We start from the raw sequence: 24,792 nt of genomic DNA on the forward strand, positions 1-24,792 counted from the left end.
AACATTGCAGAAATGTTTCCTAAACGCGATATTTACTTAAAAAGTTGATTTTTTTGTTAAAACTCATTTTTATTGTCATTGTTAACATTAAAAAAGAATTACGTTATAGGTAATGACAACCATATTTTTTTTACATAACCGATATATTCTGGAAAGTTTTTGAAGAAATTTCTGGAAACTTTCCATAATATTTAAGGAAATTAAGACATTTTCACGAAACTGGTTTTCTCTGGTATTGATTACCAATAAAATGTGTCAGTCAACCTAAGTACCTACAGATTATTTTCGTCATATGAAAAAGAAACGACAAGGTACCAAAAACATCAACTTTTTGTGTAAATTTCGCATTTAGGAGTCATTCCCGCTACGTTTCCGAGAACATTTCCGCATTCGGAAACAACCCATCTTTAGCGTTTCTACGAGCGTTCTATAAGCGTTTTAGTAGAAGTAGAGTGAACTTGTGAAAGAGTTCGTCCAGGGAAGTCAGTACTTCCCTTCTTCTTCTTTTTTAATGGGTACCTTACCCATTTCTGCCACCAAGCAGGACTATGAGCATTAATGCGTGCTGGTTTTGAAGTGTAAGAGGATGCTGGTGAAATTATAGGCACTTGGGACTGGTCAAGTTATGTCTCAGGATGACGGGCGCAGTGGCAATGCCCCTAAGATCTCTGCTGATTTAAAGCTGTAAGTGGTACTGCATGGTGTGTCGCTTACCACCAGGCGCATGACTTGTTCGTGCCGTCACATAGCGTCATAGAGAAAATACATTTATTATAAATATAATATGGAGAGACGAGCTAGACGCGCACCTACAAACTGGACCTTGGTGGCGCAAAACAGAGAGTTGTGGAGAGGGGGGACGGAGACCTTTGCCCAGCAGTGGGACAGTATAGGCGTTAAAAAAATTATATAATTTAAGATGTGAATCAATAAAAAAAATATTTTATTTCATAATATCTATTAATATTACAATTTTCCGACCTAAAATATAATGTCAGTAAATAACATGATCGTCACTACACAGTAATAAGTAGTAAACAAAACATACAAGTAAAAGAATAATTAAACACAAAATATTTACAAAATTCAACGAATTTCAATTATAATACAAATTTTGGAATTACAGGAATTTCTTCAAATAAATTTTAAAGCGAAGAGACGCAGTGAAATTTATTATCTAATAAAAATAATTTCAGTCAAGTATAACCTTTTCACATTTCAGTTTTGCGGATAGGTGTAAATAACATGAAATGATTGCAAGGAGAGTTCAGCTACAAAGTACGCTGTCAACTTTTTCTTGAACGAAGCGATCCATAGGCAAGACTGGATGTGGGAAGGGAATCTGTTCCACAGTGTATTTATTTAATACCCCTTGAATCACAAGACACAATCAATTAATCTCTGAAGGACTCTTAGTACCGGTGTTACTAGGCTCTTTAATTCAGTCTTGCTCGATGGTTCTACGCCAGAAGCGTGGAATAGAGGCGTGGTGATACTCTTCTTCAAAAGGGCAGATAACCCTCTATTGAAGAATTACAGGCCCACCTCGCTTTTAAAGCCACGTTTATATGTTGTTTTCACGAGTCATCACGAACCGTCTCGCGTGCAGATTCGGTGACTTCCAGCCCCCTGAACAAACCGGTTTCCGAAAGGGCTTCAGTACCATAGACCACATCCACACGCTGCGGCAGGTTATACAGAAGATCGAGGAGTGTAACCTGACATTATGCTTAGCGTTTGTGGACTATGAGAAAGCCTTTGATTCGATCGAGATTTGGGCGGTGCTACAGTCTCTACAACGGTGCCATATTGGCTATCGATATATCGAAGTGTTGAAGTGTTTGTACAGAAACGCCACTATGTCAGTTCGACTCCAGGACCAGTGCACAAGGCCTATCCAATTGCAAAGAGGAGTGCCACAGGGAGACGTCATTTCTCCGAAACTGTTCACCACTGCATTGGAAGATGCCTACAAGTTACAGAACTGGAAAGGACTCGGCATCAACATCGATTTGCTGACGATATCGTGGTTATGACAGAAAGGTTGGAAGAGATTAGCACCATGCTCGGTGACCTCAATAGAGTTTCCCGGCAGGTGGGTCTAAAAATGAACATGGACAAGACGAAACTTATGTCGAATGTCCATGTCGTACCCACCCCTATAACAGTGGGAACTGCTGCTCTCGAAGTTGTTGACGAGTATGTCTACCTCGGACATACCGTCCAATTAGGCAAGGCCAACTACGAGAAAGAGGTCAATTGTCGAATCTGACTCGGTTGGGCAGCTTTTGGGAAGCTCCGGGACGTTTTCTCGTCCGCAATACCGCAGTCTTTGAAGACAAAAGTCTTTCAGCAGTGCGTGTTGCCAGCGATGACCTACGGCTCTGAAACGTGGTCACTTACAATGGGCCTTATAAAAAAGCTCAAAGTCACGCAATGAGCAATGGAGCGAGCAATGCTCGGCATTTCTCTACGTGATCGATTCAGAAATGAGGAGATCCGTAGAAGAACGAAAGTCACCGACATAGCTGGCAGGATTAGCAAGTTGAAATGGCAGTGGGCAGGGCACAAAGCTCGTAGAACTGACGGCCGTTGGGGCAGAGAGGGGCTTGAATGGAGACCACGAACCGGACGGCGTTCAGTGGACGGCCCCTACTAGATGAACGGATGACCTGGTAAGGGCGGTGGGTAACCGATGGGTGCACGTCGCGTCCGATCGGCTGGTCTGGAAATCTTTGGGGGAGGCCTATATTCAGCACTGGACGTCTTCCAGCTGACATTATGATGATGATGATGAATAAACTAATGTCATAATATTTTGTGCATTTGTGGCTCTTTAAAATCTTTATTAAATAATAAAATAAAATAATGAATGTAATGTGAACGTATATGTGTAAGTAAGTATGTGCATTGCATAAACCAAGAAAGAATAACTACATGTACACTTTACCATAATCCACAGAATTTTAGCGTCCAGTTTATATCAAATGCACACACTATTACAGCTTCTAAATACGAAATAAAATTTAAAAAAACAGAATCTCTGTAACTACATGAATATTATAATATATTGCGTGGAGTTCACATTTTTGTCACCTCTTTCCTAGCCTTAAATCGGATCCAATGACCCCCCTTTATGCGAATGTTGAACGAGGAGGGGTCCATCTTGAGAGGTATAACCGTTTTGTCCGATGGCGACATTTCGACGGCTTTTAAGAGTTGATATGCCATTACTTTCACTTCGCAGAGGGCGAATCTAGAACCTGCAAATTAAGCAAGATTAGTAACTGGAGGTATGAGTAGTTAACGATAGCTTATTAATAGCAGTAGAGCTCCTGTGAAAGATTTCGTCCAAGAAAGTACTGCCACTTTACCTATTTCTGAGCATTACTGATGTAAGCATTACTGCGTTCCGGTTTGGAAGGGTAAGGGTGCTGGTGAAATTATAGGCACATGGGACTTGTCAACTCATGTCTCAGGGTGACGGGTGCTGTGGTAAGTGTTCATCAAATCTTTAAATTAGTCGCTTATAGCGTTGCCGTGGCGAGACACTCGCGTCACTACTAATTTTCATACAATATCTGGATGCGCAGTCACGCAGTCAAGTCAGTTGCGCTTCTATAAGCCTCTAATTTGAAGATGCCCTTTGTAGGTGTATTTGAGGATGTACATTTCAAAACTGAAACGCATTAGTTCACATTACTGCTTGGCGGCAGAAATAATACAGAGGCAGTTTTTAAGATAGGATAGGTACAGGCCTACTGCTCAACTGAGTCGATTGCTGGGGTAGCTGTGACAATTCACGTGACAGTTATGTCGCGCTGCACACGGGATTATTTCAGCAAGATTTTTCTGATAATATTCAATAAGAAGTTGATTGAAAAAACTGTATACATATACTATTACGTTAAAGATCAAATTGACGTAAAAATTTGCTTACCAATTTATTCACTAATGACGCGATCAGGAAGGCAAAATGAATTTTACGGCTTACAGGGTAGAGATTAGGTTTGTTTAACACATTTCTCCACATTTGTGTACTCAGAGCCAAAAGATCAACAAAGTCCACGGGGGGTCACATATCAACATATGAGTCTGACACAACTGTCTTGTCATGGTGAATGTTCACTGATCCCACGGTGCCGATTCAACCGGCGAGAGGTAAACCCGGGAGGGTTTTAGTGGGGTAGGCCCCCAGTATGGGGGGTGAGTCCCCACATAACTTGAACTCGGGGGTATCTACAAAGGTTTTGTCCCGCAAAAAAAAGCTATGTTGTGTCTATGCGTGAACCTGACTGAGAAATTAAAATCGTGGGTGCAAAGCGCCATACAGGAACACACGGTTCAAAATGTCGATCTTTTCAATGTGAAGCAATCGTTGGTTTTTGGAGTCAGATATAAAAAAAATACGACATATTCTCACCAATACAATTTCTAGGTCCAAGTCCAAATGGAATATACGTGAAAGGCTGGATCTTGTGCTTGTTTTCTTCAGAGAACCGCTCAGGATCGAACTTGTTGGGTCTCGGGAAGTATTGAGGGTCGCGGTGTATCGCCCACAAGGGTATATGGATGCCGTCGCCTTTGCGCACCTTAGAAAAAGAAAAATTAAATAACACTCAAAAGGTCAATCTAGTACGCAAGCACTAAGTACATCTCATTCCGTATATTCCAACGTTATAAGCGAAGATCGGATTAAGCAAATTATATTTATCTGAATTTGGAGTAATATACGTAAAGAAATCAAATAAAAATAGAAAATCAAAACTAAATCTCTCTGAGTAAAGTTTAATTTTAGTCTGCCATTACATTCGTATAAGACGTTTACAATACATCATATAAAGATGCCTGGAATAATATTATTGATACAAATAAGTGTTGAAGAAAACTTGAGTCCGGGAGTCTACGTTTTAGGACTAGACACCAATTCACAAGACTCGACTCATAAAGACAGAGACTCCACTGTTCGATGTATTATGAGTCTATCGAGTTTCCGAATAGACTCGAGTTCAACATTAGTGCTTGGGCCCGAGTTCGACTTTGTTTATGCAACGAGTTGAGCTTGAGTCTGGTAAGCATCTACTGAGCGGTATTGTGGTGTGGTGTGTTAAACTGTAGTATAGGAGTCTACGTTTTGGAACTAGACTCCAATTCACAAAACTTGACCCATAAAGACCGAGACTCCGCTGTTCGGTGCTGTATTTAGGAGCCTATCGAGTTTCCGAACAGACTCGAGTTCGACATTAGTGCTCGAGTGTGTGTAAGCTGTTTATAATAATAATTGTTTATTTCGGACTATTAAAAATATCCATAGTATGTTAGTACGAGAAATTAAAAAGCAATGTTAGTATAATACAGTGCAGACTTAATTTATAACTACACTATAAATTGGGCTACACCCTTAGTTTCCTCTATCCAGAATTTTACTATTAGACAGTAAAAACTTCCCGATATTGCACTTAGAATGCTGTTGGGACTTTGCCTCACGCGACTCAACAGCGAAGCAATCTTTTTCCGTATTACGGCCTGGAAGCTGTCCGTGTGAGCTTCCGCAAATATGGCCGAGGCACTGCACCTTTTTGGCAATCCTATCAACCTCTAAACGAGTTGTTATATTGAACGCGCACTTTCGTATACCTCACCCACAGGCTACTCGAGTAGAAAGATTGGCTGTAGGCTTTAAATATCGTTATTTTAACTTCATATGAGAATCGAGCAAACCTGCGGGCAAGCATATTACTCCGAACCGCTAACGCCCTACGTTCCCTTTCGATATCCTGATCATCGTTCAGATCATTCGTGAGAATATGACCAAGATATTTGACCCTGTCTACGTCCTTCAACGGAGTATTATTCAACACAATAGGAGGAATATACTTAGTATGGTTTATTTTACCCGCCTTAAATACCATAGCCTCGCTTTTCTTCGGATTATACTCTAGGTCATGGGTGACAGCATACGCCTCACAAGTCGCAAACAACTGTGCCAACGCGCTGACCGACGGGCTAATAAATCAATTTATAAATGTATAAATGTAATAAATTTAATGCATAATAAATTTATTCAACGAGTCGAACTCGAGTATGATAAAGATCTACTGAGCGGTGTTGTGATGTGGTGTGTTAAACTGTAGTATAATGATTGTGTTACAATTAGGTATTAATAGTAATAGTTGTTCAGTAAAATTGAATTTTGATTGTCGTACTCGAGACTTTGTAGAGTAGAAGTCTTTGAAGAGTTCGAACTCCAGCCAGTTTACAAAGAACGCGAGTCGTAAACCTAAGTTTACGATTGGAGTCCGTACTACGATGACTCGACTGGACTCAAATTTGTAAGTCTTTTAGGCCACTGATCCGTGCAAAATTGAGTCCAGTTTATAAGTGTGGACTCCCGAACTCGACTTTTTTACGACACTACAAAAATTGTATAAAAAATATTTTATGTGGGAAAAAATGCAGCGGTCCTTCCCTGGTAGTCAGTTTTTCGATTAGTAAAGAATTCAAAATGCATTGACAATTTGAATATGTGTATATTAAATAAGGTTTATATTTTAATACTTACAATGTAGTCCTCGGTAGCTTTGTCATTAGGTTTGCCCAAATTGTAATCCTTGTTACAGTACCTATCTATAAAAGTGCCGGGCGGATATAACCTTAAGGTTTCTGAAAAACAAAACATTTGGTTAGAAGTAGTTCAAACATTAGATTCTTTTCCGTTTCCTGTGTTTGATGAAATGTCGTTTGATCTTTTGAAGTTGTCGAGAATAGTATTTTATTTTAAAAACAAAAATGCCACATTCAGTGGCGACTGTTTCATTAAAAATAGGCTAGTCCAACATTTTCAGGAAAGTAGGTTCAGTTTTTCTACAAATTGTGTACCAAAGTACAACTTATGTCACAAAATTATCTAATATTGTATAGGAAAGAATCCTTAATTGAAATCTTATTTCAATAGAAATTGCAGAAAAATATAATTCTACAATTATGAGAGTAATCGGATAGTGCGTTCGACGAAACGTGCATTGTCCTGAGTTGTTACTGCAGCTAATAATCAGGTTTAATCAACTAGGTATCCACCATTTATCTAGACTAAGGCTCGACCACTCGAGTACCCCAGTTCACTTAGCTAAAATTAGGGTACGATACAGCTCGCTCTGCGAATGAGGGCTGGACGAAGAAACTCCGGATCATATTTTTTTCGACTTTAGCAAGTACCTCGTCTCTTTGTACGATACCTTCCCCTCATTCATTCCCAAAAACACAAATTTTAATACGATTTTAAGTCATGTTGACACGACTCCCTTCAATATCCTTTGTGATTATATAACCAGCAATAATATAAGATTATAATTTGTTTGTCCTGCCTAAAATACGTGCTAACATTTGTCTATATATATTGTTTTCTGTCCCTTTCAGGTAATTCAACAGCTCTGCAGCATCAAAATTTATTAAGAAAGTATTTTTATATCACATTGTGTCACACTAAATAGCAGAGTCCACAGAAGCTCTTAAAGTTACGTTAAGTTAGTTTTCGAAATCTAAAGGGTAGCGCCATTAAGCAAAAAGAAGAAGAAGAGTCAAGAGTTTTCGTTATACTTGCATAAAAAGAACAAAAACAAAGTTCATCTTCGTGCACTTACCTGATACAACCATGTCCATATAAGCCATATTCTGTATAGAATTGTAGTCAAATTTCCCATTATTTTTTATCTCGTTCTCTCTTATTTCTTGGTACAGTTTCTCTTGCACGTCAGGGTTGATAGCCAGCTCGTACAGCAAAAACGACATTGTAGAAGATACAGTCTCGAAACCAGCTATGAAGAACAGGATGGCTTGAGCACACAAATCGTCGTCGGACCATACTGGAGAAAAAAGTATTCAGTATACAAGTTTTTATTTATTAGCGAACATGATAATAAAATTAATTAACAGTGTCCATAAGGGCGTAGCTACGTCTTAAAAATATACTTAGACCAACAAGTTATGAAACTTAAAAATTAATAAAGAAAAATTAAGTAACAAAAGTATTATTATATTTAACTGCCTCCGTGGCCAAACGGTTACCATGCCGGACTGCCACGCAGAGGTCCCAGGTTCGATTCCCGGGCCGGGAGAAATAGTAGTATGGCCTACAATTGTTTCTCTCGTGAGTTTGAGTGTAATTTGTGGTTGTCTATGTGTGTGTCCATGGCACCCGCGACACAGGGTTTCCCTAGTGCGGGGCTATGTTGAGTGTGTGCGTTATTTATTTATATTTATTTATTTATTAAATTGCTTTAAATTATAAAATATGTTAATAAAGAAAAGCAGTATCAACAAAATAATGAATCCATATAATAATTATTATAATTGTAGAGTTTAATATAGAGAGATCAGAGTTATTTGTATTTCATAAAATCTTGTGTTACGTAGTAACACTTTTGTATGAGGAGGTTCTTTCATTTGTAAAACCTTTGTCGTCTTTCTAAAGTAATATATTACTTGGTAACACGTTATATATTGCTAATGTTCCTCAATAAGGTACCAGCTTATGCTGTCTACGTTCACTTTTGACATGTATTAAGAGGTTTATACTTTTACTAACTGGAAGTATCTGTTGCTATAGGAAAAAAAAAATCTACAGCTATCGCCAGGGCGTAGGTTTAGGATTGTACTGAGGCTATAACAATTATTTTAAAAAAACAAACGATTAAAATTCCATGCGAGTTGCAATGATGATATATCTATCTATCTATCGACTAAAGTTAAAACTGAATGACAAATAAGGAGGGATAATGAAGCGTTGTGACGCTCTCCGACCCAGGCGTAAGCCACACGCGCAAGATCGTGAGAGACACAAACTATGGGAGGCCTTACGAAGATTGGATGAAAGTATTTTCATATTGTAATACTTGTTAACTTTTACAAGTTCTCTCGCTACAGAATATTAGGTTAATTGTGCCCTTGTAATACAAAATTTGGACATCACGTTGTAGCTTCTGAATAAATGCGTTAAACATTCGAGAAGCCTTTATAATGATGAAAATACCTATATATTGGAGACTTAACTATTTTATCGAATATAAAATCGCTTATATTTCTATACTTCGGGGAAGACAAGGCGTAAAAGCAAATTTTGTCAAAAAAGAGCTATCGATTTAGTCGAAGAAATTAATTAATTATTATTAGCAGTACAGCACCTTGTGAAAGAGTTCGTCCATGGAAGTACTAACACCTTACCTATCTCTGCTGCCAAGCAGTAATGTGAGCATTACTGCGTTCCGGTTTTGATGGATAAGGGTGCTGGTGAAATTGCAGGCACATGACTTGTCAACTTATGTATCAGGGTCCTCGTTGTAACAGGTAACTGTATTTATTGTAATAAAAACTAAAAAGGAGTCAAAACGTTAATAAAAAATATTTTACTCTCGCCTTTCTAGTTTGGCTTTTACGCCTTGTTTGCTCTGAAGTATCAATTTAATTTAAAAAAATCCAACTTTTGAACTTTTTAAAGTGCGAACTTTAGTCACAACCGAAATAATATTTTTGTTTCCAATGTGCATCAGTCGCGAAAACCTAAGAACTCTACATTACCTATAAGTGTACATAACCAAAAATAGAGAAAAAATAAGGGCCATCCATTACTGGCAACTTATCAGGCAAATAGGCCTTACATCACTTTTAAATAACAATTCTCGTTTGCGCTGAAATCACAAATTAGAAGACTGAAATAGTGCAGCGCCAACAACTGACCTATGTGTACGTCTCCGTATATTCCAAAAATATTCTGTATTTATTGGAATAAAGATAATAACTCTAACAAAGGGCTATTCCATTCGGTGGTGAGGGGAAAACAGCAAAACCTCTAATTATAAAATAAACGGAATCACATTTCATCGGTAATTAAATATTAAATGTGTAATTTTTCAATTTTCGTCCATTATAGCAATACTCAACTTAAACCATTGACTTACAAATAAATGGACGACGGGTCTAATACAAAAACCACAAAAAAAATGTCCCAAGTCAACCTATTTAAATGTCGTGACATGTAAAGAAATATGAAAAAGCTAAAACGTTGAATTTAAATTGTAATGTCATCGCAGTACTGTCTAATTTTGCTTGCATCGCTGTCAGTCGAACAAACGAAGACTAAAGCGTGAATGATGCTCTGTATACGATTTTAACGCCCTCTAAGTTCGGACACTTTTTAGCGCGGACCTGACGTCCACATAATTGTAAGTCAATGACTTAAACGGACGATTTGAAATGAAATAATTGACGATACCCGGCAATTGTTTCCGATTCGAGCTGGCCAATCGGAGCGCAGTTGTCACCGTAATGATGTGGCAGAACAGTTTTCTCTATTAGGTCTCTATTTCTGTTATATACTCGGCGATGTGTACATTTGTAAGTTTGTAAGGAACACCATCAGTGTATTAGTTTCTTTTGATGATTTTTATGTTACTGATTTGCAACATTGTCTAAGTTAACTAATATAAATTATTAAATTTCAGAGCTGTGAATTGTCCCTGTTTTAACGTGACGTACCTCTGTTGATTTGTTTCATGCCAACGGATGATTCTTCGACAGTAGCAAAGCCGGCATCATTGTCTTGGCTTGATTTCTCATCATAGGTCAATTTTCCTGAAATAGTAAAAAAATATGTTAAAGCAGTCTAAGTTTTTAAGAGTAATTTACACTATTGACATAGTGATTCAATTTGCAGTTTAATATATGTACCGGATGTGCGATATTGGTTTCCACTTTTAAACTACTTTTAATCTAGTGCCAAAACTGACATACATTCACTGATACGTATTTTCGATATTGTCAATTTCTTTTAACCTTAGATATCTATTACTTTATATCATGTGCGTGTCTGACTACTTTGGAGTAAATTGGAGGAGACCTCTCTTTCACAAATGGACTTCTCGAAAACGCAAACCCGGAACAACAAACACACAAGTCCATTTTGCATGGTATGTGTAATTGGAAATCTTTTAAATTAAGTAGGTTCGGATAGGTTAATATTATAATAAATAAAAACATTATAACATTATTATTAATAATATTTAATTAAATTTCATTCTCTGCTAGTTCTATTCTATATATATATGTAGTGAAATGTTTTTTACACTTTTTGCTGCATGGTCGTGCGTGTATCATTTGTAGTTTGGTATAAAAAAAACTGGAATTTCTATATATAATAATAATAATAGCAACGCACACACTCAACATAGCCCCGCACTAGGTAATCCTGTGTCCCGGGTGCTATGGACACACACATAGACAACCACAAATTACACCCAAACTGACGAGAGAAATATTTCTCCCGGCCCGGGAATCGAACCTGGGACCTCCGCGTGGCAGTCCGGCATGGTAACCGTTCGGCCACGGAGACAGTCAATAAAATAATAGTGTATAATTGCTGTGAGTGAGGTGCTTTTTTAATCATATATTTAATTAGAAACTGCATACTACGGTGTCTACAGCAACAAATATACGTCACTCGTAGTTCTAAATTATATACTAGGTGAAACCTGAAAACCAGCAATTTGCTGAGGCTGTTATCTTTTCTGCAACACACCCATTTATTTTAAGCCACTTTTTTAACTTTTTTATGTATCATTGTAGTAGTATTAATAGTAATAAAGTTAAATTTTGCTCTAGAGTATAACTAATTTATCAGCTTCTAGTATTGCTTTTAAAACGTTTTAAAACGTCCTCTTCAAGTGACAAAAAGTTTATTACGAAATTGACTTCTGGATTTATTAGATTTGACTCAAAAACAAACAATTGTTGATAAAGTATTAATAGTAATAATAACATATTTTACTGTCTTCCATTTTAAAACGTGGGAAGTGGATCTACCTTATAATTATATCAGTTATAAAGGAGGTTTGAAGGTTTTATTAAAGAGCCTAGCTAATCAAAAGATCCCTCTTTTGAAAAAAAAAACAAAACAGCACGTACAATTACTGCTTTTTGTTGCAACCCAATTTACAAACCACCTTGTAAATGTATATCACAAAATATAAAGGTAAGAGTTAAGCACTTAACTTTATACTTTATTATTATACAAGGTGTCTTTAAAGTTATGGACCTAATTAAACGAAAAGGGCCAAGTTTATACCCGTGTACTAGATACTGCCGCACCGATCCAAGAACTTCAAATTTTGACTTAAATTCAGCAGGATAATTTTTTTTCGGAAGTTCTTTTATGATGTCATTTTGGATTTTATCAAGCGATAAACTACTTTTGTATCGTTTATCTCTGTTTTATGCGGAAAACCTACTGATATGAGTAAACATAGTCAAGCAATTACGATTGATAGCAAAAATTTGTCGCAACATTGCTGCAATATTCATATATCGATCAAGGTAGCTGTAAACTCTTCAGTTTCTTCTAGGTTCTCATATATTTTCGAAGTTCTTTTTGACTACGTTTCTTTGATCCTCTAACACTGTCACTGCTGTTTATTAATTATCATTAATCACCACCAATCATCACCACTGAGGTGCACTAAAGGAACCTCCCCGCATGATATACCATTCCTTTCCTATACCTATGGCACACCCTGGGCAACACTCGGCGAGAGCCTTACGTCGATTGGTAAATCCTTTCAGAAATCACCATCGACACAATAGGAAGACGATGATCACAGATCACAAGTTATAGGCGCACCAAAACCGCTGAAATACCCTAGGCAGAAAATATTACCTTTCTTAGCTTCCATTAGCAGATGTATCATGTCAGGCCGAATGATCTTTTTGAGCTCCCTGGTTTGCATTGTTTCCGCCACCAGCGTCCTAAAGAAGTTCTGCACCGACTTCGGGAATAGGGTAAACGGGAATATCTATAGACATAATTAAATACATTAAATGAATGATTTATCTACCAAAGTTAACATATTCAATGTAAAGCAATTCGACAAACCGTTAGATGAACAGGTCCACTTAGTAAACATTCGACTATTATGTAATCATCAACGTAAAACATAAACGACCCCAGGGAATGACTAATTTGTGTTTGCGACATAAAAAGTGATAACAAATTTATTTAGATTTTTATCTCTAGGGAATAATTTATCAAAGTTGCAGTATTGTTTTTTTTTAAAGTTGGACGCAAAGAGCAGACGAGTCACGTGACGACGTGACGTAGACGAGCCGGGTGGTGGCCATCGTGGTCCATAGATATTTGCAACATCAGATGAGCTGATATACGTTGCCAGCTTATGACTCGCTTTTTGAAGAACTCCATGTATACTCCAATAACATGGAATGCGCGAAGGAAATACTCCATTAGGAAGATCATCCACATCTTGCAGGTTCGAGGATGGAAAGGCCATAACACCTTTAGGTGATTGTAATATTTTAGATTCTTAATTATTTTCTTTGATATATATCAACTAAAAATATAACCTACGGAACAGAATTTATATTCTGAGATATGAAAATTATCAATAATTTTATATAATAATTACATTATTAATACAAAGATCGAACACTCAGAAAAAATTCCTCGATCTGGCCGGATTCGAACCGACGTCTTCTAGCAAACCGTGGCAGACGCTATGCCAACTAAGCAACGGGACGAACCAGCGGACTTCACGAGTTTTTCTATGTGCTTGCTTGTCGGATCTTTGTATTTTAACATTTTTAGCCGTAGCGCCATCTGTGAGAAATCTATGAAAGTATTTCGTATTATTACATTACATTTGTTTTAGCGCATATTAAGGTTATCTTCATTTTGATCATGTTAGTGACAAATTTATCGCAAACGTTGTTAAAAGACCGCCTGGGCTATTGTGTAAGAACGGAAAGCTTCAAAGTACTCACTTTAGTGAACATTGGAAAAGAAGTGGACACAAAGAACATGAGTATCTGACGGAAACTAAAAGTTGCAGCAACTTTTCCCATTGCGTAAAACTGGTTGTTCTCGTCGGTATGAGAATTTGCTTTCAGACCAAAAGCACAAGATGCAATTACATCATTCGCGTATCTGGTTGTTAGGTCTTTCACATCGACATCGACATCCAAACAACCCTCTGTAAATAAAAGGATCTATCGGAACACAAATGTTACAGCAGAGTTTATAGTACGTGTATCGGATTTTACTTTTGGGATGTGCTATAGAAATGACATTGATATACTTTTGTTAATATATTAATAAAAATATCATTCCATACGTCTTCGACGACCTTTTCATTTTCTGTTTCAGCTTTTTTCATGAAAAAAAAATGAGGTTCTTTTGTAACACTTATCTGCTACTTATTTCTCACCAATCACCCTAACATTCAACTGCACTGTACTTACGTTTAGACTCCTTGATTTTCTTCTTAACCGAGAAAACCATCTGATCTCCAACTTCAACCATCAGTGGTAGCATCATCTTCATTTTTGAGCTAGTGAAAGCAGGGCTGAGAGTCGATCGCATGTCCTTCCATGCTTGACCTGATGATCAAATATTTTAAAATTGAAGCTGATATTTTGCACAGTTTTCTTCGATATCTAAAAGCCGTTTGTGCGAACTCGTTCGAGTTCGTCACATTTGGGACACTTACATTCTATTGTAATGGTAAATATAATATATATTTTACGATTGCCAATTCATCCGCCAAATCAAAACAGGCCAGTTGTTTATGTTGCTGTAGTTTAAAATGAAAACTTAAGACCTCGTGTTTTAGGAAAAGTTTATATCTGGCAAGATAGTACACATATATTAGAATCTTAATCGCCGTAGCTTCATCAAGAGTCATGACAGGCACGTTACCTTTTAAAGAGATAAGATTTCTTCCAAAAAGCGGGTCAATATCTTCGTTAATGAAATTGTTGTGGTCGAGGAAATATTCGAAGTCTTTGACGCCAATGTTCTTGATCAGCTCGATGTCTCTCACCTGCAGAAACGGCTTTACGAATTGGAACGTGCCGTAGAACCTAATAGAACAATTCTATTATTTTTATTTGTTCTATCAAAAGCTTCATAGACTATTCGGACGATATAGTCTTCGAACGTAATATGCATAATGAAGATTTACTGAGAAACAATACCTTTAAGATGTTATTATTGAAACTAAGGTCAAACAAACATAAAGTAAGATGTCTTGGGAACTAATTAGCCACTCAGGCGCCATAATTTGACCCAAACAAACCACCTGCCTCTCTTCTTCCGTTCCAAAGATAATAATAATAATAATTGTATACCTTCAATCGTAGGTGGATCTACGTACATAAATAACGCGATTCGAATAGAAACAATTGGACGTAGTTATAATAAAAAGATCCAAGTCACACTTAGGGCCAAAATGAGTTAAGTATACCACGTGATTCACCATAGCCTGTTCTTTCATGCCAGAAAGACTCGTGTCGATATCTCTAATATTGGCGAAATTATAAGTATGTAGCATTTTGAAAAAAAAAAACGCAATTTACTTAGAAATATTTTTAATGAACGATCCAGGTGCCCTGGACTCTCATTCAACAACATAGACATGATCCACTTGAGTATGAATCGTTCTTAAAAAATATTAAACTATGCAATATGATGGCCAATAAGATTCAAATAAACTTGAATAATTTTGTTTTTATTGTTTCTTTTTTAACAAAAATGCACCAATGTAACTTGTATAGTGTTGGCTTTATAAAATTTTGAAACAATAGGATCCAAAGTACCTTGGATCGTTTTGATTATTTTTTTAATCGGGAGAGAATGTTCCACTTACGTTCAAATTTTAAAAGTCACCTTCCAAATTTTCGTTTCGTGCCGAGTGTGCCGCGACCAATGGCCGCGAAATTATATCGCTATGCCAAACATAACCATGGAAAGATCACATCTGAGTTTAAAACATTTTGACAGCTCTGCACGGTAATTTTATCAACGTAGAATTTGAGCACCACAAACGAAATGAACAGAAATAATAAATAAAAACAGGTCGTTACATATTAACTATTGGAAAAAGGTGATGAGAAATCGACTGCGATAAATATGTCGAAAGGTTTATCATTATCGCATGCGATATATCGCCATGCTACGTAATAAACCTCCCCGCGACATATTTATTGCAGTCGATTTGTCCTCGCCTTTTTCCAATATTCACCTAGCTTCTAATAACACAAGTTATTGTATGTATGAGTAGAAGGTGAGGCAGGTAGAGAAGCACAGAAAGTTGGCTAGTGTCTTTTATGGCATATTAATAACGAATTGGTGGTGGGCATCGAAGACCTTATACTATGGAGTGAATCACGAGGAGGTCATAATAGGAACATTAAATTGGTATTGATGCTAAAAGTGGCTCTGGACACTGACCTTAAAAACGATTCGCTATCGCTATTTGGAACCTGGGCATAAATTTTTGCCTAGTGATACAGGTTTTTGAACAATTGAAGTAGCCTTGAAACACGTTTGACGTCTTTACACAATCGAAGAATTATGGATATTATGAAGACGTGTACAAAAGCAAACCCATTAAAGTAATGCGACCATTCGCATCATCAGAGTTCTTGGGAATTGTAGGTACAAATAGAAAAGGGTATAAAGAATCGAAAAGTGTTCGAAAATAAAGATTCTGGTTGATGTGGCTGAAATTGTATTAATAATTTAACAATATCTTATCATTAAAACCCAAATTAATAAAGCACAGAACACAATTTAAAAAAGTGTCGAAAAAACATTACTTGCGGTGGCGAATGTCGGAAAATTTCTTGAGACTTTAGGATAATTAAATAAGTCAAGTTTTTTTAAACAAACTAATTCTTGAAGTAACTGGTCTTCGATTTAGTGAGAAAAAATAAAGAAAAAGAATTTTCAAATATATTTAAATGCGTCCGAATAATGTAAAAAAATTGCATTTTTCGCGAAATATCCAGGTTAAGTATGCAATTTTTGTTACTGTACAAAATGGTAAAGTTATGTTGGAATGTATTGTTATTATTGTTCAAAACATAGGACAATTAACCGAGATTACTCAAAATTCTTAAAATTGCAATTATATTCATTTAATTCAAATAAAACAATTAATGTACACTTTTTGCTCATTTTGGATCATTTTTGCAAAATCAAAAATAATCGCAAAAGTTTTTTTGCCATACAAAATTAAAATGGTTCTAATCCTATTTTTTTTTAAAAGCTACCTTAATTATGGAATTTACGAAATGTTTGGTAATTGATGTGAAACTATATAGTGAAAACTTTAATTGGACGAAAAAACAATGAAGATCGGTTGAGAATTCAAGCAGCAGTTAAAATTTTAAACTTTCGAAAACTTTAACTTCCATTTTCTCGATACTTACCAATTGTGACTTGGATCTTTTTATTATAACTACGTCCAATTCACGTATTTATACCTTCAGTCATCGCGAAATTGACCCAAATGTTACTTTTGAAAACCAAAAATTAAAATTTAATTAATGTTCAGATCGTCTAAATTTTGGAGGTGTTTTTTTCGTTTAACTGTAAAGATAATTTTGATATACTTCGTTAATCTTTTGATGATAAGACTTGTAATTAGCGATTGTGATAGGTCGTCAAGGATCTAATTCAGTGTCATCGATAAGATAATGGATACTCCGTGAATTTTTTTGATTTAAATTAACATCAACATTTTTATTGCTGTAAAAGTACCTCGTTGAGTGAAGAAAAACTTTCATAGATTTCTCACAGATGACGTCTCGGCAAGAAAGTCGTTAAATGACAAAAAACAAAGATCTGCAACAAACACTTGGAAAAATTCGAGAGGTCGTTCGTGGTTCGTTTCGTAACTTAGTTGGCATAGCGTCTGACACGGTTTGCTGGGAGATGTCGGATCGAATCCAACTGAATTTTTCTAAATATTCGATCTTTGGTTAATAATTATAACAAACTAATGGTCTAATATCATAAGAAATAATTTAATATCTGGTGTTGCAAAATCCTGACATTCACTCTTCTTTATTTGTCAATCGATTAAATTAAACAAACATTAAATGTTAATCAACCTTATCTTAATACATCACTGAATACCACGTCCTAATTAGTTCTTTCTTCTTCTTTCTAAACGTTCTCAACCGTATCGGTGTAGGCCTCCTTCAGTTTCTGCCACTTCTCTCGGTTCTGTTATCACAGATGTCACTAAACGCGTAACTAACCTAACGTGGCGGTGGGTGGGTCACGTTTTTCGCAAGCTTGTTAACAGGTGTAAAGCGGTCCTCGAACGGCGTCATTGGCGTAAAAAACGCCCCAGAGAGAGACTGTAGATGCGTTAGAAGGGTAACATAAAGAAAGTGGCTGAGCTGAATTGGATGCAGGCCTCTCAGACCATGCTAGCATGTTAATTTTGTACTTACCTTTCACCCGAGTGTTCGTTATAAGCCCGAGTTATTTGTTCACTGATATGCTCTCGCTGTGTCAGAGTATTGTACATCGTGCCAAAAGGCGGGATGATTCGAGGTGTCTTTACACCCCGCGTTTTAAAGAAACTGTAAGCTTGGCGGAAGTATAGAAGTAATGCAGCCACGAGGCAACCCAGCCATATCAAGACCAGCATCTGTAAAAAAACTGTATAATAAACATTGTGTTTAAAGCCTGCAATAGATGTTGGTTGAGCCTAGGCCAACGCGAGACTACAGAGTCTACAAATTTGACAAGTTTGCAAAAGAGCAATACAAACGGCCAATGTAGACGGATTTTTCGGAGCTGCTCACACGTAGGGGGCGCTGTCAGTTTTCATTGTGCATTGAAACATGGACAACGTAGAAGTTATTGCAGCTGCTGATATTTATTTAATGAGCACGTATAATTATTATAATCAGTGTATTTTTTGTCTTTTTTTTTGCAATAAACTTGTAAAAAAGACAAGGTGTAGAAATTATTTAGTACAGATATACAAAAACTGGGGGCCCGATTCTCATGAGATAGTGAAAGTTTCACAGTAGAGAAACTACGAAAAAACGACAAATGCCGATCGCAGACGCTCTTTACTATTCACATAACCTTACGGTGAACATGAGTCTACTCTTGTAGCTATACATAGATATAGGAAAGAGCTATATAATAATATGCAACGAGTGGTCATAGTCAATCAGGATTGACAACGAAGCGGTTGCATTCTCTTAGCTATGGCAAAATTTTAAAGACGTCTTTATTAGATATGTTCAGAATACTGTTGATAAAAATGCATGCACCAAGGAAAATTTCAAAATCTTTCGACCAACTTATTATTACTATTGATACCAAAATTAAACATTAAAATTTGTTGAACAATATATCGTCGCTGGAAAGCAATAATAACCCGCAATACCTGCAAAAATGCTTTTTTCGCATATTCTTCCTAAGTTTTTTTTTCTGCTTCGATTGGTCTGGGTCTCATGTCTCTAAAATGAAAAATAAACTCCGGACAGCATAACTTTTTTAACGCTTTTTTCTGATTAAGGAATTTTAAAACGATTTAACCCATATAAAATCCAGTGTTTTTGCGAAATGTGCGTTACATCAAGAACACGTAATTAATTTTTTTTTTGTGCCTCTGATTAACGCATTTTTGCGTTCCCTTATATTAAAATTGTACCACTTACAGCATTTACTTACGATATTTAAAAACAAATATAAACAAGTACAGAACTACTCCTTACGTCATTTTATCCTTCCCTCGATTAATGACACCGCGATTTGCAGCAATCTTTAGAGACTACGCATGCAGCAGTGAGAGTACTTGTGTGTGTTGTCCGAGGTTTTTTATAGCAAAATCGAAAGTATTTATTCAATTATTATTGAAAATATCATTTATTTTCCTTATTTTATTTTATTACTTATTGTATTTAATATCATTTATTTACGCAGACCATAAGAGTCAGATATTAATGAACTACGTAGGACTCATAAACTGCATTTATGATTCTTACGTACGTATTTGCAAAACGATGCATTTAAATTATAGTGAAATTCACTCAAATCACCATGATTAAAGTGATTTTATTCGACTGAGAAATTCTACAAAACTCAAAGTTATTGTGATATATAGGTATGTTAATATGTTTAGGTGATTATTATTCACTAAGTCACTAAAACGGATTTAGATACAATACTGCAAACAAGCCATTTTCTGGATACATACATATATCTCTCGCCGTTCCCCCATCGGGGAAGGCAGCGCCATGTTTATACCTGTAGTGCGTTTCCATCTTTTCATGAAGATTTTTCTCACTTTACATAACAGTAACCATAATCATATATTCTGCAAACTCATGTATCACAAAATCTTATTTCTAGATAGCATAAACCCTGGCACAGCCAATAGCACTATCTACTACTACATATCACAAAGTTTAATTAATATTAAAATAGATACAAAACTACACCAAGAAGCTCCGTGACATTACATCAAAAGATATGCAACAAGCCCAACTCAAAACTAGTCTACAAAAGTTTATGATCTGACGCCCACGATTAGAAACCCTGAGAAAAAATTATTCAAAGTATCTACTGAAATGATGATAGAAAATGTGTACTTTCAAAAAGACCAATAATGCAGAAGCTGGTTGCAGTTCCCGAACCTAACCTTCAATTGACCAGTTACCACCCGAAAGTATCAAAACCGGGTTGCAGTTCATGGAATATGACAAAGAATTACGACACTATTTAAAAGATTTCTTAGAATAATAACGCATAGAAACCTAGTCCGCACACGCTTAGTGAGGCAAATTGAAGCGCTCCCAAAGGGCCTACTCGGGCGGGCCGTCAGTGCTCAAGGTCAACTTGCACCGCGAACAGCTCAAGATTTTAGCTAAAAATGACGAAATGTGCGGTAAATGAGTGTAAAAATACGTCAGACAAACATAAAATAGATACTAACATCACATTCCACAAGGAAGTAACGCGTTTCATATAAATATAAATATTTTTATATAATAATAATAATAAATTCTTTATTTAAACAGAAAAGTTACATGTCATTGTATGCCCTGGCTTCCGAGCTAGGTTCAAAGACCTGTGTTACGGAAATCAGTGTCTTCTCATAATTAGTGACACTTATTTATTTCTGGCAGTTAATGTATCTGCTATTAATATAACATTTACTAATATATATATACGTATATACATATTTATGTGTGTTTGTTTGTTTGTGTGTGTGTATGTGTGTTTGTGTGGGTGGGTGTGTGTGTGTGTGGGTGTGTGTTTGTGTGTGTTGGTGTGTATATTATTTGATACGCTGATGTGTGGAGGAGCTATTTTTACGTGTTATTAATACTAGTTTTATCGTAATAGTAGTAATTCAGTTTGATTGTAATCAAGAGCCTGAAGGAAATGCGTTACTTTACGTTTCGTTTCGTATGTCGATAATGGGTAAATATTAAGAATTGAATTTATTTTATTATATAAACACGTGGACATATATCGACATTGTTGTCTAGCAGTGGTTGTTCGACATTTTATTGGTGGACAAACATTTCTTATAGTGCGTTTATTTTTATAGTTTTTGTGATTGTAAGGGGTGTTTTTATGGTGTTTTACAATTACTTGCAAGATATAAATTTTTCTGACAGAGAGCACTTTGCACGTTTCATACAGAATTTTTGTGGGACATCGATAGGGACTAAATGTCATTACTTTTAATAAAGATCTTTGTGCTATTTCTAATTGTTTTATATAAGTTTTACAAGCACCACCCCAAGTCCCAATACAATAACTTAGCACCGATTGTGCCAGTGCAAAATAAATTGTGCGCAACAGGTTTAGATCACTAACATGCCTTAACTTCTTGAAAACCCATATGAGTTTCCTGACTCGAGAGGTGATATAATCTATATGAGTACTCCATCTTAACTTATCATCCACCATTACACCTAGATATTTCACCTTGGTTGATTTAATAATAGAAGTACATGTACAGTCAGAATTACAAGGTATGCCACAGGTGTGGATTTTAAGGTCGACGTTAGTACGTTAAACTTTGTCAAGAGCAAATTGTAAAAAAGTTGTTTTTGATACGTTTAGAGTAAGAAAATTCATCCTCAGCCAGCAGCTAACTTTTTGGAGTCCTATCACAGCATTTCGGCAAGCTTCGTTCCAAGTCCCTCCATGAAATACTAAGGCTGTATCATCTGCAAATGTAAATATTTTGCCATTTATTAGGGACTGATGACACAGGTCATTTATATAGATTATGAATAGACTTGGCCCGACAACGCTACCTTGCGGAACTCCAAAAAGAACAGAAGCATCGGTACTTTGATGTTCACCAATTTTTACTCGTTGTGTTCTCCCACATAAGAAATCCCTGAAGATCGTAAGAGCACTACCCCTCACACCAATATGATACAACTTGTTCACAAGCATGGGAATCGAAACTGTGTCAAATGCCTTGGCAAGGTCCAAAAATACGCCAACACACTAAAACCGAAAATTAACCTACTACTAAAACTAGCCTACATGAATTTGATTTTTGCCTCACTTGTGATAGTTCGTTTGATATGAAACTATCATTCTATGCGTTATTATTCTAAGGAAGATTATACCTTAGTACCTTATTATTAAAAAAAAAATTAAAAATTAAAAATTAATATTAATATTTTTTTTTGATTTTGAAGTTTGCTTAATGGATGAATATAGTTTGGTTTTAATTTAAATTATAATCATGATAAAATGTCTCTATATATTTATAATTTTCGTTCATTACTACTAGGTAATGAATGACGAGGAATAGGGATGGTTTAATTGTTATTGAATTAATACTAACACGTAATAATTTTAAATCTTTAACATGTAGATAATCTTTTTCCTTGTAGATACCAGGCAATAAACTAAAATTGAAAATATGAGAACAGAAAATGAAAAACTAATACCTAATTAAGAGTAAGATTAGTTGTTGATTATTATTCTTTTATGGAATTTATAATTCATCAGTTCTAAGAACGATGTAAAGAAAGATGTAACACAAAGTGTCAATGATTTCGTTTTATTGTGTTAAATCTCCAATATTATAATTCGATTTGTTTAATTGTACTCATTGTGACCAAAGTCTTTTTCACAAATAGCGGTTCTTTTTAATAATAAACATTTTAAAAGCCATGTAAATTGCATTTGATTTTCACTAACACCATTTCAATGTTACCTGCTTTGGTTTAAAAAGTACTCTTACAGCAGTATTGAATTCCGTACGTCTTCAAGAAGTTAACATTTATAGATTAAAAATGTGTTAAGGAGCTCTAATTCATTTACATCACTCTTAGAATACCATAAATGGACGGCATTAATCGTACCTTCATACAAATTAACTTGAAAGTTACAGCGTTCTTTGGGGTCAAAAACTGAAAATCAAATTGTCGTAACCCACATAATCGTCAATAGGACTAGGACTATTTCAAATCCGAGTTTATTGTTAAGAAGTCCTATTTTTTATAGATTTATTTGTTAAATTTGGCACAAAAAACTAAAACACAATAGACTAGCTGTTCTTGACAGTCTTCTTCATAAAGTCTCAATTTCATTTAAGGGGCAATGTATACCCGCTTACGCGATTCGCCTTCCTACCGCAAAATGGCGGCTATTTGGTTTCGCAAATTAGAAAAGCATTCAGTTTAAATACAAGTTTTTATAAATAAAAATTATTATTCTGCATTGCTAAATAAATACCCTTCGTACTACCAACAAAAACATCTCAAATAAAATGCAGTAATACACCGCAAATCCTGCACTTAAAAAGCACTAATGAAATTTTTGGTGTACTTGGACAAATATGATAATATTCCGTTTGAGTGGTTCTAACGTTTACCGTGAAATTACTCCTTAAAGTATAGTTTATAAACATTTATATTCAGGGTAAACTTAAAAAACTCTACCTCTACACTACATCTGAGAGACCCAGGCATTAAAAACTTTATGGTTTGCTAGAGTAGTTACCGAAATAGCAATTAATATTAGTTCTTTTATTTGTTATAACTTCGATATCCGATAAATCGGTATATAATCATCACCGGCACCTCTAGGTGTGGTATGCGTCTACGGCGGCATGTATCGCGTGAGCGGATACGCTTCCGTAATAAGATTCCGATCGATATTCAAAATTTGCCATTTACGAGGCTTAAAACTATAGTGAAACAAAAACTCTACACTAAAGGTAAACTAAACAACTTCTGCGTACTTGGATGACAAAAATCCGTGGTAGTGTCCCGTTTAGCTCTTTCAGGTATTCTCGATCTAAGATGTTTAAATTAAACATTGTAATGATAGAAGTATTTAAATGTATATTTACGAAGAGCAACCCCTAGAGTTTCTTGGCCATTCTTCTTAAGGGATTCTGCCTTCTGAATGAGCAGTAAAGTTTAATCAGTATGACGATTTCAAGTACAATTAGCTTACCTATGAAATAAAGATCTCAGGGTAATGAGCGTAGTAGCAATGCCCATCAGATCTTTGAGGATTATAGCTCTGGACAGCCACTGGGTAACATCGAAAAATGAAAACTTACCTTACTCGTTTGAATTCACACTTGTATAAAAAAGTCGATATTATTATATAGCTCCCTAATTTATTTGATAACTCCGTCGTGATTTGTCGTATTGCAAGCAGCCGATCGGCGTGAGCGCCGTGTCGATACTATCTTTGCTTTTGCCGCGAGGAAGGGGAACAAACAACCAAAGAACAACGAAGCGTATTTATTTGAGAAATCAAAAGTGATAAGATTTGCAGGTACTAGTAGACGTAAGAGTCTATATAACGCACACACTCAAAACACACAAACTTACCAAGACATTTTACAAGAAAACCGCTTAATACTTTACATATAAAAATGATTTTTTTTATATCAACTGAACTAAATAGAACACGTATTATATGAT

General features: G+C 35.9%; 1 protein-coding gene across 2 annotated transcripts; it reads right to left on the reverse strand.

The window, feature by feature from the left end:
* Positions 1–1,490: 1,490 nt before the first annotated feature.
* Positions 1,491–24,576, reverse strand: LOC113228874 (cytochrome P450 9e2-like). 2 transcript variants are annotated; one of them, XM_026462296.1, is made up of 11 exons: positions 24,423–24,576; positions 18,304–18,503; positions 14,756–14,919; positions 14,299–14,436; positions 13,822–14,030; positions 12,704–12,839; positions 10,531–10,626; positions 7,641–7,862; positions 6,563–6,663; positions 4,424–4,592; positions 3,082–3,263 (listed from the first exon to the last, which is right to left on the reverse strand). In XM_026462296.1, the coding sequence occupies exons 2-11, from the start codon at positions 18,501–18,503 to the stop codon at positions 3,082–3,084; spliced, it is 1,617 nt and encodes a 538-aa protein (XP_026318081.1). In that variant the 5' UTR covers positions 24,423–24,576. The 2 variants fall into 2 exon arrangements, with proteins under 2 accessions (XP_026318083.1, XP_026318081.1); XM_026462298.1 differs by lacking the exon at positions 24,423–24,576 and having other exon boundaries at positions 1,491–3,263.
* Positions 24,577–24,792: the final 216 nt, after the last annotated feature.

Source organism: Hyposmocoma kahamanoa, unplaced genomic scaffold (genome assembly GCF_003589595.1).
Source record: "Hyposmocoma kahamanoa isolate Upper Pololo Valley unplaced genomic scaffold, ASM358959v1 260, whole genome shotgun sequence".
NCBI lineage: Eukaryota > Metazoa > Arthropoda > Insecta > Lepidoptera > Cosmopterigidae > Hyposmocoma > Hyposmocoma kahamanoa.

What these genes read in the sequence shown, in the direction of transcription:
- LOC113228874 (XM_026462298.1), bottom strand. Translation starts at nt 18,503, where the DNA reads ATGCTGGTCTTGATATGGCTGGGTTGCCTCGTGGCTGCATTACTTCTA. An exon ending in CTTTTCCAATGTTCACTAAA is followed by an intron (nt 12,840 to 13,821) that starts GTGAGTACTTTG and finishes TTATGTCTATAG; the next exon opens with ATATTCCCGTTTACCCTATT. An exon ending in TGGACCTAGAAATTGTATTG is followed by an intron (nt 3,264 to 4,423) that starts GTGAGAATATGT and finishes CTTAATTTGCAG; the next exon opens with GTTCTAGATTCGCCCTCTGC.